This window comes from Ambystoma mexicanum, chromosome 1p (genome assembly GCF_040938575.1).
Source record: "Ambystoma mexicanum isolate Mex_15411 chromosome 1p, UKY_AmexF1_1, whole genome shotgun sequence".
NCBI classification, from domain to species: domain Eukaryota; kingdom Metazoa; phylum Chordata; class Amphibia; order Caudata; family Ambystomatidae; genus Ambystoma; species Ambystoma mexicanum.
Window position 1 is genome coordinate 1,452,274,160 of NC_090921.1, and position 16,553 is coordinate 1,452,290,712.

General features: G+C 43.7%; 1 protein-coding gene across 1 annotated transcript in view; it reads right to left on the bottom strand.

Annotated features, from left to right (window-relative positions):
* Window positions 1–2,485: 2,485 nt before the first annotated feature.
* The window catches only part of LOC138455172 (fatty acyl-CoA hydrolase precursor, medium chain-like), a 419,018-nt gene continuing 404,950 nt past the window's right edge, over window positions 2,486–16,553 (bottom strand). The window contains exon 13 of the mRNA XM_069607090.1: window positions 2,486–2,929. Within this exon, the coding sequence (XP_069463191.1) occupies window positions 2,752–2,929 (178 nt within the window). The 3' untranslated portion in view covers window positions 2,486–2,751. The remainder of the gene's footprint in view (window positions 2,930–16,553) is intronic.

The window sequence follows — 16,553 nt, forward strand, 5'->3', positions numbered from 1 at the left end:
ACAAGTTATAAAACACAATACTTTCTTAGGCAGGGCAAATCATTTCAGTTCACTACAAGAGGCAGTTCAATTCAATAGGCCTAGGCCAAAGTCAGTGTCTTGAATAGGATAGCACATTTCTGGCAGTAAACAGTTAAGTCTTTGCCAATGTTCTTAGAAGTAGTTTGTGCGAAAAAGAGTTATATGTCGGATTAGGGCAAACAAGACTCCAAAGTTGGGAATGTTTTACAAACTTTCACCGCACCAGAGAGGATTTGTCAACCGCGTTTGCACAGTACCTTGGTAATGAAGAAAAGCTGTAGCTGAGGCAATTGTTCCTGGCAGTTCCGGCAGATCTCACTGTTCCTGGGCCTCAGTCGTGGGGACAAGAGGGAGGGCGTCTGGAGGTTCCTGGCCTGCACAGGGACGGATCCACAAGCTTGGCAAAATGTCGGTTTACAGTGTGGGTGCCTTAAAGTCCACACGCTGGTATCCTTCTCACTGGCTATCCGGTTTTCAACAGCACTCTGAACAAAATTGGACCAGTATGGCGATGGTTTCCAGGTGGCTTGCGAGTTGGTTGTTCCCACCAGCTCAAGCGAAGAAGTCGTCCTTGAAGAGGATTCTCTGTCGAGGGAGTTTCATGCTATTCAGACCTGCAGCGGGCTTCACCGGGCAAACCAATGGTCCAGGAGTTGCAGCAGTCGTCTTCCTTCAGCTCGTCTTTGGTTATTTCATTCCAGTGGTCGACTCTGCCTTTCATGTCCCAGAGACCTGCCTTTTAAACAGTTTTCTCCCATTCATTCCAAGCTAGCTGCCACTCACCCAGCAGGGTGGCAGTCCTTGCTGGACAGTCAGCCAGCCAATCATGCCAAAGTACATTCAGGACTCCTAGGACACTAAGCACAGGGAGTTTCGAGCACCTCCCTCACTTCCTGTCCACCCCAGACACTCAGGCGCCAGAGGCAGTCTTCAGTACTGAAGCCCGCCAAAGGCAAACGAACAAAGAGACCAAACCTGGTTTGGCGCGCAGAGATAAACACTAGAAGGACCTTTCCAAAAACAAATGGCGAAAAAAGTCCATCAGAACCTGTTTTTACAGAGGGGGCTCAGACGCCATCTTGAAAAACATGGCTCCGGTGGATTTTAGCTAACGGAGCTTTAGATGGGTCGCTGTCTGGAAAATCATGGTAATACCACTGCCACCAGCCATTTTGAGAGGAAAGGGTAGCATTTGAGTGTTCATGAGTTTTCTAGGCATAGGGAATACCTAGTGTGCTGGGTCTAGCAATTTAAAAAGACTAGCAATTTAATTTTACATTCACTGGGAGACAGTAGTCAGTCCCAGAGAAGGTATTTAAACCTTGGGAAGTCTGAAAGACATCCCTGTGCCACTGCACTGAGGGTGCTGTGTGACACACAAGAAAAGATGATGCCTATGGAGTTGTCTAAAACTCCATACCCAAAGAACACAAAAGTAAAACACACATCAAAATACAGAGTGGGAAAAAAAAGGCTCACATTCTTTCCAGGTAAAAATGAAAGTCCTAAAAATACAGCAAAGTTGTTAGGGGTCTCAAAAGGTAAAGGAAATTAGCACATTTATGAGAATTTTCCCTGACAATGGGGAATCACGACATCTGTAGTAGTGCAGTACCAAAATGATGGTCCATCCTATTTCAGTGTCTTACATGTCCTTCGACTAAACCCTATTTCGATGTTCTACTTGTCCCTCACAAAAAAAATGATTTCAATTTACAGCCTTTCCCGCAACGTAATCCTATTCTTTTCCTACCTCTCTCTCATCTAACATTTTTCGCTCAAGTAATCTAACAGCCTTCTTTCTCATTCTCTGCCTTCCAAGAGTAATCCCAAAATTGAACCATTCTACCCTATTAATACTATTTTACACAATACACCAAATCAGTGTACCGGAACCACTGACATTGTTTGGAACAACTCGATTTGCACGAAGTGCACAAAATTTAGGTGATTCATTTAATGTCCAAAATGTTAAACCCAGTATCTTTATTATCTGGGGTTTTAGTTTCACCTTAACAGCATCTTGCACAAGGTACATTTCTAATTCAAGCACTATTAAGTTTACCACTGTCATTGTATGAAATATATAAGAAATGGTAAGGGGTCACAGGGGACACAAGGAGTAAGAAAAAACAACATGTGTGTGTTAAACTATATCTGCATTATAACCATTCTTTATCTTTTTTAAGTGACACATTAACTTTTGCTAATGCGATTTTAGGAAGATCTGATGATTCCATGTAACCGGTATAGCACAACTCCTGTCCTGGGCTTTCTGACTTCAAATCATTAAGATGAATTGCTTCAGTCCAGTTGTTTGATTGAAGTGAACCAAGAGGAATAGTGTGTTGGAAAATGTGTGTCTGGGTAACGTGGAGTTGTCTGACCACTGTGATGTACTGTGATATAATGTTATTACAGTTTCCAGCATTTGGCTTTTGTCACATATTTAGGATGATCATCATTTCATGATATAATGTATGAGTTCTTTATTAGACTGGACTGTTTCTCTAATCCACATTATTACAGTACAATATTCTGTCTGAGGACAGATGCATTATTTATAATTTTTGTTACAGAATGATGCACGTCAAAGAACATGCTAGAATGTATCAGACATCAAAAACTATATTTTGTAAGAGCAAACAACAAATAAAACACTTTTTTTAAACTAGTTTAAAAAAAATTAGTCATTCAAAAAACAAACGACACTTTTGTCTATTTGATCAATTACAATTCTGCATGCTCTTCCTTTTGGGCATCAGATTTTTCAGAAAATATTTTGTTCAATAAAGTCATTCTTTGTTCCTTGAGATGTTTTCCTATCTTCGGTTCCAGGTTTATCTCAAGAAATTGTTCATCAACGTCATAAACTGGCCATATAGGCAAACCTTTGCTGTTAGGGTTTCTGTTCAAAGCAGAAAAGACATGAATATTTTTTTTAATTAGGTTTATAGTTAAATTCAGAACTTTTACCTATGCTTACAAGTAACTTCACACATGGTTTAAAAGAGCATAAAACAATAACACGGCATACAATAATGTGCAAAAGAGCAGAATAAAATTCTTCATGATTGTTACAGTGTAATAAGTGTAAATTCATCAAAACTACGATAAAAGCTTATCAAAAAGCTTACCAAGATTTAAGACCAGAACATATTTCACGGCCACTATTGTTAATGATACATATCAATCACTTAATAAAATATCAAGCCATTTGTCACAAGTCAGTAATAAGTGCTGAGATTTAAAAGTGTTGAAAACGGAAGCCCATAGGACTTTAAGTGCAGTGCAGTCCTCAAACAGATGGCTCAATGTTTCCAGAGCAAGCTGGCAGTATCTACATTTACAATCATATAAGGGATCTTTAGATCGACTTGCCAGAAGATCCAGAGTAGGGAGTAGATTCAATCTGATTCTTAGGAAAATATTTCAAATTTTCTGACTCTGGAATTTCCCTAAATAGTTTGGCAAAACATTGAGAGCTTAAACTTCTTGAGTAAGATTTTTATATGGTTTATAGTTTTCGCAATCTGCCTTAGTAGAGAGCCAATCTGCTACCCATAATTTAAACTTTGCTTTATTGGGATTAGACAGTAAAAGATCCACGGAAATGTCTGCCTAAGTCATAATCTGTACACAATCTCGATCAAGGAGTCTGCTATATTTTCCAAAGTGTTTTTGATTTCATAAAACCGCAAGCCCGGGGTAGCTGACCAGCATTTTCTAAAAAAAGCGTTGTTTCCAGCCAATTATGGCAGTCAAAGAAAGCAGACCTAGCTCATAACGAATTATAGGCACTTGAGTGCTCTTGGGAAGAGATAAAAGTTGCTTCCAGGACATGCCCTCTAGATAGTGCCACTTCACTAGCTTGTAGTTAATCAGGGCATCGGCTCCATAAGTAATAATTGGAACCACTTTTTGTTTGTAAAATAAAAGAAGGGGACATAATGAGTACGTTTCATATTTCTTGTTAATAATCGAGGCTTTAGCCACTAAAATTAATTCTGAGACCAACCTCTCGATATACAGCGAGTCTCCCATTTTGTTACTCTAGCAGATGCCCAGATATCGATAGTTTTGGACCACTAGCAGTGGCTTGCTGCTCAAAGACCAGCTAGACCCTTTAAAATGTCCCCTATTATTAGCTCAGATTTTCATTGCATTAGACCTAGTAATGTGGATGGTCAAGCCCTTAGTTAGGTATATGAGGAAAGAGCATCCAACTGCCTCTGAAGGCCAATGGGTGTTTGCTCTATCAAAACCAAATCATCCACACAAAGGAGCCATTGGATCTTGCTGGTACCAATTCTTGGAAGACAGGCTCGAGAGTATTGTAAATGCAAATTAAGATCAACTAAAAACAGATTTAAAAGTGCTGGGGCCAGTGGGCATCTGTGCTTTAGCGCCATGAAGGCAGGGATTTGGGCGACAGCTCACCCTGCTGATTAAGACGAATGGCAACCGTAGTATTAGTATACAGGGCTTGTATTCATTGCAATAGCTCTTCCCAACAAGCCCAAGATTTTCATTTTTTCCAAAGAGCACCTCTCGGGACGCTATCAAAAGCCAACTTAAAATCAATACAAGCGAGGTACCAAGGCAATTTAGATTTAAAGGCTCAAGCTTTAAAACCAGCTAATAAAAAACAATTCCGTGATGTACCCACCGATTCATAAAACCAGACCTGCTACGATTATAGATTTTAGAAGCTAAAATCCAGTTAATCAATTTAGCTAAAAGCAGTAAAGCCAAACTTCTCCCTGGCGGATCTAAAAGCACTATTGGGCGATAATTTGATGGTAAAAGATGATCCCTTTAAAAAGAAATAGTGATAATAATCGCTGCAGCCCATGAAGCTGGAATATGTTTAGCAATCATTATTTGTTTAAAAATCAAAGTTAAAATATTGGTCCATAATTCAGAGTGGGCTTTTAACATTACATTAGATAGACCGTCTGAGCCAGGTGCTCTTGAGGAAATGCTACAGTTAATTAACATTAAAATATCATCTTTATCTATTACCATAGACCATACAGCAGTTGCGGCCCAGCTATGCGATTTGCTTGCATTGATTTTGACCTTAAACAATTCAGTGAAGTGAGCTATCCAGACATCAGAAGGCACTAGATTAATTTGGAGGGCTATTTGTGGGAAATCTTGCAGTTTAAATAGTCTCCAAATGTCAACTTTGCTGCTGGACCCCATTGCTGCCAGCATCGCTTTAGCATCATGTTGGAGCAACATTGCCTTATGATCCCCCAACCATTGTGAGCATCTTTGTTTGATCTTTAACATTCGGGCCTGATAAGAGGGCCAGTTGCCTTTTGGAAGATTATTTATCTCCCTCCTATTAGTCGTTTTTGAGTCACTACTTCCTCATCATATACATGTTTATGGGAGAAAGTAGGTCTAAAAGCCCTAGGGACGGAGGAGGTAAACAAATACATAGCATTGACATAAATATCCTTCAGCCACACTCCTTGCCTCAATGCTAGGTGGTTTATTGAGGTCAGGGAGAGGTAAAAGGATTGCAATTTGGGAGGATCCCAACTCAAACGATTTCAACCTGAAGATAGTTGCAGATTATAAGAATACCATTCTCCCCTAATTCTTGGAAACTGCCAACTTAAAGACAATGGGGCATGATTACAACAAATAGAAAAACAGAAAAACAGCTTGACATATCCACCAGGTTTGATAGGCAAGTAGATGAAGCAAAAACAAAGTAATTTAATGTATTACGCCTCCAGGTAGGCTTCCCTGGAGTATCCCCATTAGTAGTGTCATTAATCATTGATAGGTCTCTAGAATCCCTTAAAACATCAAAGCTTCACTCAAGCTCTGGCAGTTAACCAACCCTTAGTTTGAGCAGGGAAGGCATCATCTAAATTCACTCAAGTGGCATTAAAATCACACTCCACAATGACAAATATAATAGATTCATCATGAAGGCAATTTTCTAGAACCGCTGCTAGGCCTTTTATTGAAGGCTCTGATAGAAAAGCAGAAGGATTCCAGTATACATTACAAAGTGCTATGAACATCTTTAAATTAGTTCCACCAATGTGCCAAGATAGTTTAAACAACTGGATGTACGGATTTGGAGCCTAAAGAATTTCAAACTGCAGTTAAAAGGCCTGAGGCCGGCCTACCTATAGACCCTTGTATTGCTGGAACCAAAGGCACCGAAAAAACATCCATCAAGGGAGGGTAGGTGAACTAGATCTCCAGGACTGGTGCAAGGTATTTTGCCACCCTAGGCAAACTGTCAGATTGGCGCCCCCCCCGACCCCCACTCCACTCCAGATCCTAACCATTCTCAACCAACCGTCCTCATTATTCCATATTTTAGACTAGCTCACAGCTGCTCTAAATGTTGGTGGATTTCCTACAAGCACTTTCAAACTAGTTTTCCATTTGGAGCTACCTGCTCCAGGGCACTGGGCATTATACACATGGGCCATGCCCCATCCTCACGTGCCCTGAACTGCCATTCCTCTTCTCGGGGTATTGGATGGAGTGCCTCGGTAGTGACGCTGACTTGGATGACGAGCTTTGAGAGGAGTAGGCAGTGCTGCCTTGGGCCGGAAGCGACTTTCAGGTGCGGAGGGTAGTTGTACCTCTTGGAGTTTTGCAGCAATTTTGGAAGGCAATCAGTGACTCAAAGGGGGAAGGGAGTGACTCTGGGGTTGTTCTGGGCAGGAGGTGGTTTTGGGCTGGTAGGTGGTGGACCGAATGTTGGTTGTAGCTGGGAAGAGCAAGGAAATTGTCAGGTGTAACTTGGGACGGGAGGGGCTATGGTTTCCCTGGGGAGCAGGAGGCTTCCGAGGGCCAGGTGGTGGCTTGGATTGTTGATGAATACCCTGGCGGTGTAGGTAAAGTGGTGGTGCAGAGAATCCAACTATTCTCTAGGAAGGTCATTAGTAGCTGCTACAGCTGGAGTTTGCGGGTAGGTAGCAGACAGCAGCAGGAACTGCGGCATAAAACTGGCCCGGGCACCAATGAAAAAGTGGGCCACAGTTGCAAATAGCAATGCATTCCTTTTGTGATGCACTGTTTCAGCAATAACTAATTGTTTGATAAAATATGTTGCAAATTCTACATTTGAAAGGATATTCTTTCAGTAACACTATTCAAAACTATTAGTCGCATACTGAACTAACTAATCAAAGTGGCCCACTCTGGCTAAAACACTATCCCATTTTGACCAATAGTATGTTGGACCTGCAATTCGGGCATTGCCATTTAGGCTAGTCCGAGCCTGGAAAGCAGCTCTGAGGGCAGATGATGTTTCTGAGGGGCATTTGGTGAATAGGTGGTGCATCTGGCTATGGAGGGGGCATGATGACGCTCTGTTTGAAGGGTAGTAGCCCTGAGGGACAGGTGGTGGCTTTGGGTGCAAGTGGTGACTTTGTCATGGAACAGGTGGTGATTTCGGGGGTGTAGGGCAGCAAGAAGCTCTCAAAGGGGGCAGGTATTTTTGTTGCATCCTACTCTTGCATTCCTCGGCGCATGGCAGGGGTGCTAGCAGTCTGTGGGTGGTATCCGCTGACGGCGTCTGCATTAAATGATCTGCAGACTGCAGGTTAATATTAAACCTCACCCTGGACAAACTCAGCGCAATGCCTTTCTTCAACCACATCCACCTGTAAGTACCCAAGGGGTCCCCCTGGGATTTTAAAAACAGAACTGGGGCTCCCTCTATCTGAAGCATTTCATTGAGGGTTGGGGTGCTTGTCACACGTGTGGGCAAGTGAGTGGCAGTGACCCTGGGGTCACACTTTTCAGTGGTGTTCAGTGGTCAAACACTCCGGAATACTGAGACACTGACAACTGGCTCTTTAATCATATCACATTTTATAGCGGCTTTATTAGCTGTCCCCTCCAGTTTATCCGCCGGGAATGATGCATTCTGCATTCAAGTGCACTGTTACTTCTACTTCTAAAAAGTAAACGTTTTATGAGGAATAAAATGTATCATTGTTTGATTTCAGCTGCATTCGTAAAGGTTCGGATCTCCCTGCTGTGACACAGCCCCCTGTGTCGCGGGTGCACTTCCTGGTGGCCCGGCAACTATTCTCTGTGTTTTTTGGGGCATATCATATGCTGCTGTGTAGTCTGGGTACAGTTACCGTTACAGTCCCATATATGTCTCAGGCAAACCCCACTGGGTGTCACAGGCACTACCTCCTAGGCGACAAAGGGCGCATTCTAGGTGTCGCCCTCTCCACCTCCTCCGTACCCGATCCCAGCTACGCCACACCGAGTATCTCAAGCACAGTTCTTAGCGGTGCTCAGTTTCCCGGTTATATTCAAACTGTGCTTCGGGTACGTTTCTTTTTGTGTATCTCAAGCATAGTCTGCTGGGTGACCTTGGAACAGCCCGATGGCCTGATACATTCATTTTCAGTGACCATGCAGAAAGTTCTAAATCACCACAACAGTAAGTGACAAAGTTACTAACTGTGATGGACTATATGCATTTTAAAGTAAGGTTCCCACTTGGCAGAAACCTGCAAGACCACAGACCCAAAAAAAACACAGAAGGTTAGGAGAGAGAATGCCCGCCCGTGCCGCAGAACGGCAGAGGCTGAGCCTCGGTCGCTGGCGCCCCATTTTTTGCCCTGACTGGTTGGTCATGGCCTTGGCAGCAGCCAGAGCCAGAGAGAGAACGAACATTGCATTTCATTAAGTGCCCAGTAGTCTGTACAACAACGAATTAGGTCGTCAGACTGGACATCTCCTCACTCACCTGCGTCGGTGTGTCTCGACTCGAGAACCGACCAAGGTCAGGACAAGGCCTGCCCTGGCCTTCTTGCTATGTACCACTCACGGAGGTAAGGATGACGAGTGCTCGGGTACTCAGTCCTCTAAAGCAGACTACGCAAGCACGCCTCCGCCCCTCGCTCGCAAACACGAGCGCCTAACACCCCACCCCCTCCCCCAAACCACTTCCCGCGTGACCCACCTTATGAAAACACAACATCTCACCAATGGAGCCACAACCACAGGCAGTGCAAAATGCCACAGAGCCAGAGCCCGGTGCAGTAGCTAACAGCTTAGGCAAGCACAGCAGTGCGCACAGAGCACTGGACGCCCCCTTCAGAGAAACAACCATAACTACTCCCGCCCCTCCCTTAAGAGACACAACCATTCACTTTATGGGAGCACCACCGTCCAATATAGCCTCTTTTAACCGCATGGCACCTTTCACAAACATACATAGACCCTCCAAGAAAAGCCTCCTCCCGCATCAGAGAGGTCCTCATCCCAAAAAAACAGCTGCATCCCTCTCTTGAAAAACACGCCCCATCGAAACAGCCACCCATAAAAAAAAAACATGCCAACGTCACAGGATTACGACAGCACCTCACATAAATGTGCATTCTTCCATGTGGACCACATCACTACAATAACCCCACTCCTCTCCGAACTCCCTAACAGCCCCATAACCATCCCACCGCAAAAGAGAAGCAACACAGCAGAAAAATACACCTGCTAAGGTACACCATCTACTTCCACTAGACTGTAAAATGTTTCACTGTTGGCCAAACCCATCCTACCTGCATTAGCCATATACCTATATATACCCCCGCCCTTCCTTGCCCTCAGAAATGCACCTATGCAAATGCCAGGCTCTTTCACTCCCCATCTCCATTCCAGCCCCATCCTCTTTGGCTGGGCATCTCCCGATAGGCCTTCTGATGCGGCCTACCTGACAGCAGCTTGGATTTTTTCCTCGTCCTCTGCCTACCATAAGGAAGGCTGTGCTGCTGCAGACAGACGTTATGTGGTGGTGGAGGCGCTAAAATGCCAGCTCGGCACGCAGCAGCGGCCTCCGCTGTCACAGTCAAACTGATCGACTCGTCTCACGCGAGCGGTCACGACGAGGGTCAATGGCACGCACTGCAGGTTCAATGTTAATGCGCAGGTGCGAGGCGAGCACCCGCCACACCCTGGCACTCGTACCCAGCCCGGCCAACCCCAACCTCCTCAGTCACGGTGCCTGCCTAACTTTGCCTGCTGCGGACTGTGAGTGACTGCTGCACAGAGTGCCCCGAGAGAATAGTAAACATAATTTATAAATATATTTATTTTTTATTTATACAAAATGATTTGGCGCCGGCGGAAATGCCGCCCCTAACATTTACACATTTAGGCAAGTCTCCTGCAGTAGCAGAATATTATAGCCCACCAACACAGTGGTCTCGGGTTGCAAGAGATCAGAAAAGCCTCCACAAACTCATGCTTATGAGCAAATCAGACGTGTGTGCCAGCTAAACTGCAGGATTACCATTCACCAGGACTCCTGGGAGCCAGGACCAAGCATTAGGTGCCTGTTGAAGCAAACGATGCATATCACAATCCAGTACGTGATTCCCCCCCCTCCCCCTTAGACAGTTTAGTAATCTGTAATGGAGGATAGTACCTTTGGTGAATTTGATCAGAAGAAGCCTTCACACAGTGATTAGTAGAGGCAACATTTCACTGTGGACCATCTTCTTAAAATCATAACCTATGGGCAAAAATAATGGGGCCATATCAAAGATTAATTTTAATATCATCCTTGAGTCAACAATGCCCAACCTGTCATTAGAAATACATTTCACCTGCTAAATGTTGGCTGATTGAATGTTACGTAATGAGGGGATAACCCCTATCAATATCAAAATATTTGAAGAATTTAGTGTCAATTGATCAGTCGAGATAGGTAGCCTTACAATTAACAGCCAATCTGGTTCCTCAATAACTTCAGAACTAGTATGAGGTACTGGTTGGACTTTACAGGCGAGCCATTTTGACTCAAGATGTAGACCCAGTCATTTTTGTTCCATGGTAAAAAACCATCAGCTGGAGCCGAAGCTTGAACCGTCAGTATAGGACGAGAATGAATAGACCTAGAACACACTGCCACAGGAACTTGAGGGGTCGATACAACTTGTACAGAGATAGGGACTCAGTGGAAATCAGTACTCATGAAAACTGGAGGAGGCGCTGCTGGAGGCTGAATAAGAGCCAATGTTGGTTAAATAGGAAATTGAGAGATCTTGGAAGATTGAGTAGAAATCGTGATTCTTGAGGAGTAGAGATCACAATCACTGCTGATATGATCACTGAATGTTAAGTAAGGTTCATTAGAACTTCCATATTCTCATCATAATGACTTTGAAGAGAAATTTCAGCCTGTGTTCGTGGCTGAATGCGGGGTTGCTGCTTTTTACAGTGATGTCTGGGTAAGATTGTAATAGGAGTAGTTAGAGTTTGTACAAACGTCCTGGAAGGATAGCTTAGGGGCAACATGCTCGCCTTGGAAGCAAGACGACACGGAGCAAGACAGGTTTGATCCCACAGGTTTGATCCCCGTGTCGGTGCTTAAAAGCCTCTGGGTATAAAGCATGTTATAAATAACCTATCATTCATATCATAACTAGTAACAGAGTATTTTGGAAGATTCTTTAATTTCTTCACCACCTGCTGCTGAGAGTTCCTATCTTGATTAAAAATAGAAAAAAATCATCAAATGAAGAGAATCCTCCTCCTGCACCATCAAAGGGCTGATCAGAGAGGTATGAGATGGATGGAGACTGAGATCTTGAACCTCATGGGCAGAAATAGTCAACTTTAGGGGAGATAGAACTCCTAATTGAAGTATCCAAGTCAATCACATCTCCCGTATTAAGACACAACAGGACCAATGGATTTGGCACAGAAACAGGAGGAGCAAATGGCAGAAAGTTTGCAGGGGGCTCTTTACTTTACAAGCAGGGCAAATTGTTGTGGCTAAAGGCAGTAAAATAGCCTTCAGAGAAGGAAACTTAGTGGTAAGTGTTGAAATAATTCCTGCGTGCTCAATAATTTTAGAATTGATACACTCATAAAGGCAACATAGGCAGGCATCCTGTCTTTTGTCCCATTTACTGAAATGCAGACAGTCAAGCTGCCTGAAATCCAAACATAATCTCATAGCTGTTCAAAGCTCACAGGGTGGTCACTGGTATGATTCCAATTTGGTGTAGCTTCAATAATCCTTTTCTATCAGTCACCATACTGAAGTCAGTTATAGATTCACCTGCCACAAAACTGATAGGTAGGATTATGATATTTTATATCAGATGTGCTGATGTTCATGCAGCCCCTACATGCCTTGTGCTCCAGCGGCTGTCAAAAAAACACATGTGACCTTTGAACCATCTCTGTGCCACTGGAGTGTAGGTGCTGATGCTCCAAAATCTATCCAGCTCATAGGCACATCTGGGGTGACACTGCTGTGGATCAAGGGCTCTCTGCTGCCTGTTCACTGGAACCAGGATCATGCTCACTGGAGGTGAAGGAACTCCTGTACCTGCCACACAGTCTTTCTGGAGTGAATGTGCAGTACAAAGGACTTACCCTGTCCCTGGTTACCCTGCACTGGGCCTCTCAGAAAACCAGTAGTGCAGAAGCAGCTCAATAACCTGTTTACTATTATGAGACATCTTTGGCTCAACTACTCTTGACTTACTTTGAGCCAATGGGGTGCTGCTTTTGGCACTATAAGCTCTTCAAACTGTGTATCTGCTTTTCACGACGCCCAGACTCGACCCACCAGGAGCCCACATCGCAGACTAAGAGTCTACACTGAGTTGCCAATGGTAAAAGTATTTGAAGTCTATTGAGGCAAGAGCCCAGCTCGGAGCGTAGTATTCAGGATTTACTATCGATAACCACTGTATTGAGGTAGTACTGAAAATGAAAACCTTAGGCGTCTTTTTCAAAGCCTCTATGAGGACGGATTCACATATAGATAAAGTAATGAAGAAGTCGCAATATCATCTGAGGATGCTGTTGTTGGGTAAGCCATACGTTTCTATAAATAATTGTACAACACTGGTAAGAGCAACTACAATGCTGAGGCTTGATTAATGCAATGCCTTGTTTACTGGTGCAGGTAAGGGCTGCATAAAAAACGTCTGATTTTACAGAATGGTGCCCGTTAAAGGAGTATTAAAACATATGTTTATACATAGAAGGGACCTGCGTTGGCTGCCAGTCGCAGCCAGAATCTTGTTCAAGGTCAATGTTTCGACACATACATGTCTCTACGGTCTGGCATATTTAAGTGTGAAATGTACACAGCAATATTGTACAGGAGTTACCCACTCTAGTGATGCTGTGTATCTAACTTGTCCTCAAAGCAAGTTTGCTAGAGGTAAAGGTCAAACCTTTCCAGTCCAAGCAGCTTCGGCCTGGAACAATTCGCCAGTTGACCTTCGCAGGGGAAAATAATCTGTGGGCGTTCTGTAAATGTTTGAAGACGCCATTATTCATTTGATTCTTCTGTGAGGTCCTTTTCTGATGTATTGTTTTGTTCTTGTGTACCTCCGGTTTTCGGTGCAAAATAAACAAATAAATAAAATGAAGACACCCCATCTCCCTGGTCTGCCTTAAAGGACCATACTGACTTTTGAGCCCTTGACATTGCTCCTGAAATCTTTTGCCCATGCACCGCTGTCTATCAAAGTACATTACCTTTTATTCTCAAAGCCTACATTCTCTGTGTATCCTCTTCAAGTTATGTTCATTGTTTATTGAATGACTTGATTGGACATTCATATATCTTTGTAGCATTGTTCTATTGTTTGTGTTGCAACTGTATCAACTTGCACCCCTCCTGACGAATATAGTTTGCCGTGAGCCTGATTTACCAAAAGATACGATGGAGGTGTACCTGTCGGGATGTGCCGACTTCACCACTATGATTGGGATCACTACTAGTTCAGTAGTAGTGTGGGTCTGATTAGGCGTTTTAGCTGCTACTCTTCTCTGTACTCTTGCAGAATAGTAGTCATTTCATCACAGGGGCCTTGTAATCCACGGAACGACAAGCATGAAATATTTACTACAGTGTGTGAAATTTCCACAATAGCTATGTTCACTGTTTGGGGCATATTCTGCACTCCTGGAATCTTCTCAATAATGTACAATTTTAAGGGTACCTGAGGGCAGACTGTCAAAACCTGTGCAAAGAAAATTGACCAAATAAATGTACCACCTGTTGTGCTGCTTAGATAATACAGAATGAAGCAAAAACCAATGTGTTTAAAAAATGTTTTGATGTGAGCTAAAATGAAAGAGGCTGCTTTATTTAGGATGTTGTTAAGCAGCAAACATAGTAAAAAAAACAGTCTGCTTTATTTTTTCCAAATGTGACAATTCCAGATTTGCAAAAATCTTACGTCCATCTGCACAATCGGGCGATAGTTCTTAGGGTCATTCCGCGGACCCTTTTTATAGTTAGGCAAAACATACGATGTACGCCAAGAATTCTGAAAAATATTTGTTTGCAGAATGTTCTTAATGAATATTTCCAGCGTAAATCATCACAATTAAAGCCCATTTCGCATTGACCCCCTATCTTCTGGCGCCATTTTTGTGGCTCAGCGTCAGGTGTTCTGATGGCCTTTAAGAAGGCAGCTCATTCCTTTTCTGAGATACAATTTGCCTGCATAATCACTTGACTTGTTCCCAAGCTAGTCACTGTATAAAAGAAACTAGAAACATCAATTTTGTGTACTATCTTTAACATATTTTCACTATCATTTTAAATCGATCTCCAACAATATGCTTTCAACCAATTATGATACTTTTGTTTAAACTTCTTGATAGTGATAGCCCTTGTTTTTAGCGTGCCCTCAAGTGTACGCCGGGACCTCAATTCTTGTTGCATTACCTTTTTCCTATCTTTTATCTGTTGATCATACACAGGGCAGTGCGTCTTTGGCCTAGTTATTATAAGGTTTCCCAACCTCTACAACAGAAATGTTTCTTCATCATCTCCTTTAAATTTGCGTGAAAACAATCATGTCCCACAAATTGCTGTATCCCTTCAGGACTCGTCCCACCACAACCTTCTGCAAACCTTTGTTAAACAACCTCATCTTGTTATTATCTCTTCCAGGGTTTGCAGTAAAAAAAACAGAATTTGCTCTCTTATCCCCACCATCAGTATTGCAATATCCACTGTCACAATATTATGATCACTAAGGCACGGGTTTCTGATACATTCAAAAACGTGGCTGATCTTTTCAACATCTGCAGGGAACTAGACAACCCTTCCGCAGTCTCCTCCTCCCATTTTCCTTCCCAGGCACTCTGCAATGCACTGGCCATACACTTCGCCACTAAAACTTTGGACTTCCCACCACAACCTTCTGCAAACCTTTGTTAAACAACCTCATCTTGTTATTATCTCTTCCAGGGTTTGCAGTAAAAAAAACAGAATTTGCTCTCTTATCCCCACCATCAGTATTGCAATATCCACTGTCACAATATTATGATCACTAAGGCACGGGTTTCTGATACATTCAAAAACGTGGCTGATCTTTTCAACATCTGCAGGGAACTAGACAACCCTTCCGCAGTCTCCTCCTCCCATTTTCCTTCCCAGGCACTCTGCAATGCACTGGCCATACACTTCGCCACTAAAACTTTGGACTTCCTGAACACCTTTGCTACCCACCTTCCCAACCCATTTTGCCTCCTTTGGCCCCTCACCCTCCTCTTTCCTCCTTCTCCCCTGTCACACCTGAAGAAGTTACCAGAGTGTCCGCTCCATGAAGGTCTCTTCTAAACAGGTTTCCCCTTGCTCATCAAGGTCCATCAAGGATAACATTGGCTCTCTTGCCCCTGCCCGCGCTGATTTCTGCAATCACTCTTTTGACATTGGATCTTAATCCTCCTCCTTTAAGCACTCCCTTGCACGCCCACTGCAGAAAAAACCTTCAGCAGACTCTACCTGCCCTACCAACTACTGCCCTATTTCCATTTCCCCTACTTCCTGGGGATGCTGCTGGAGAAGTTGGCATTGCCCCAACGCAACTCACACAGCAAACATGTTGATGGCCTCCACGATCATCAACCTGGATTCCAAGCATCCAGAGGCACAGAAACTGCTCTTCTGAACACCCGTGAAGAACTGCTTGAATCTCTGGACTCCAACTCCCCTGCTGTCCTCATTTGTCTCTCCTCTGCCTTCCCATCCTCATACAAAGGCTCCACAGTACCCTTGGTATCTCGGAATGAGAACTGGACTGGCTGGAATTCTTCCTTATAGACCGCTCTTTCCAAATCACCCTGGGTACCTTCTCCTCTCCTACTTCCTTCTTCAACTGTGGTGTCCCCCAGGGTTTTATCTTCTCCCCTTGACTCTCTACCTTGCTCTGCTTGCACGCCTCATCTCCTCCTACTCCTCCAACTTCCAGTGTTACACAGATGACACACAGCTCTTTTTCAAACTTCCTGCTGACCCTCTTGCACCCTCCATCATCCCAAACTGCCTATCTGCCATCCAGTCCTGGTGCACCTCCAATGATCTCTGCCTCAACGCCTGTAAAAGTGAGATCCTTCCCATTGGAACCCCTGTTCGCTCCTTCTTTCCTTCCCTCTGGCCTTCCTCCTTGGGTTCTCCCCCTGCTCCTTCTTTTGTAGCCGGAAACCTTGAAGTCATCTTCGACTCCTCTCTCTGCATCCTCCCTCACACTCAGGACATT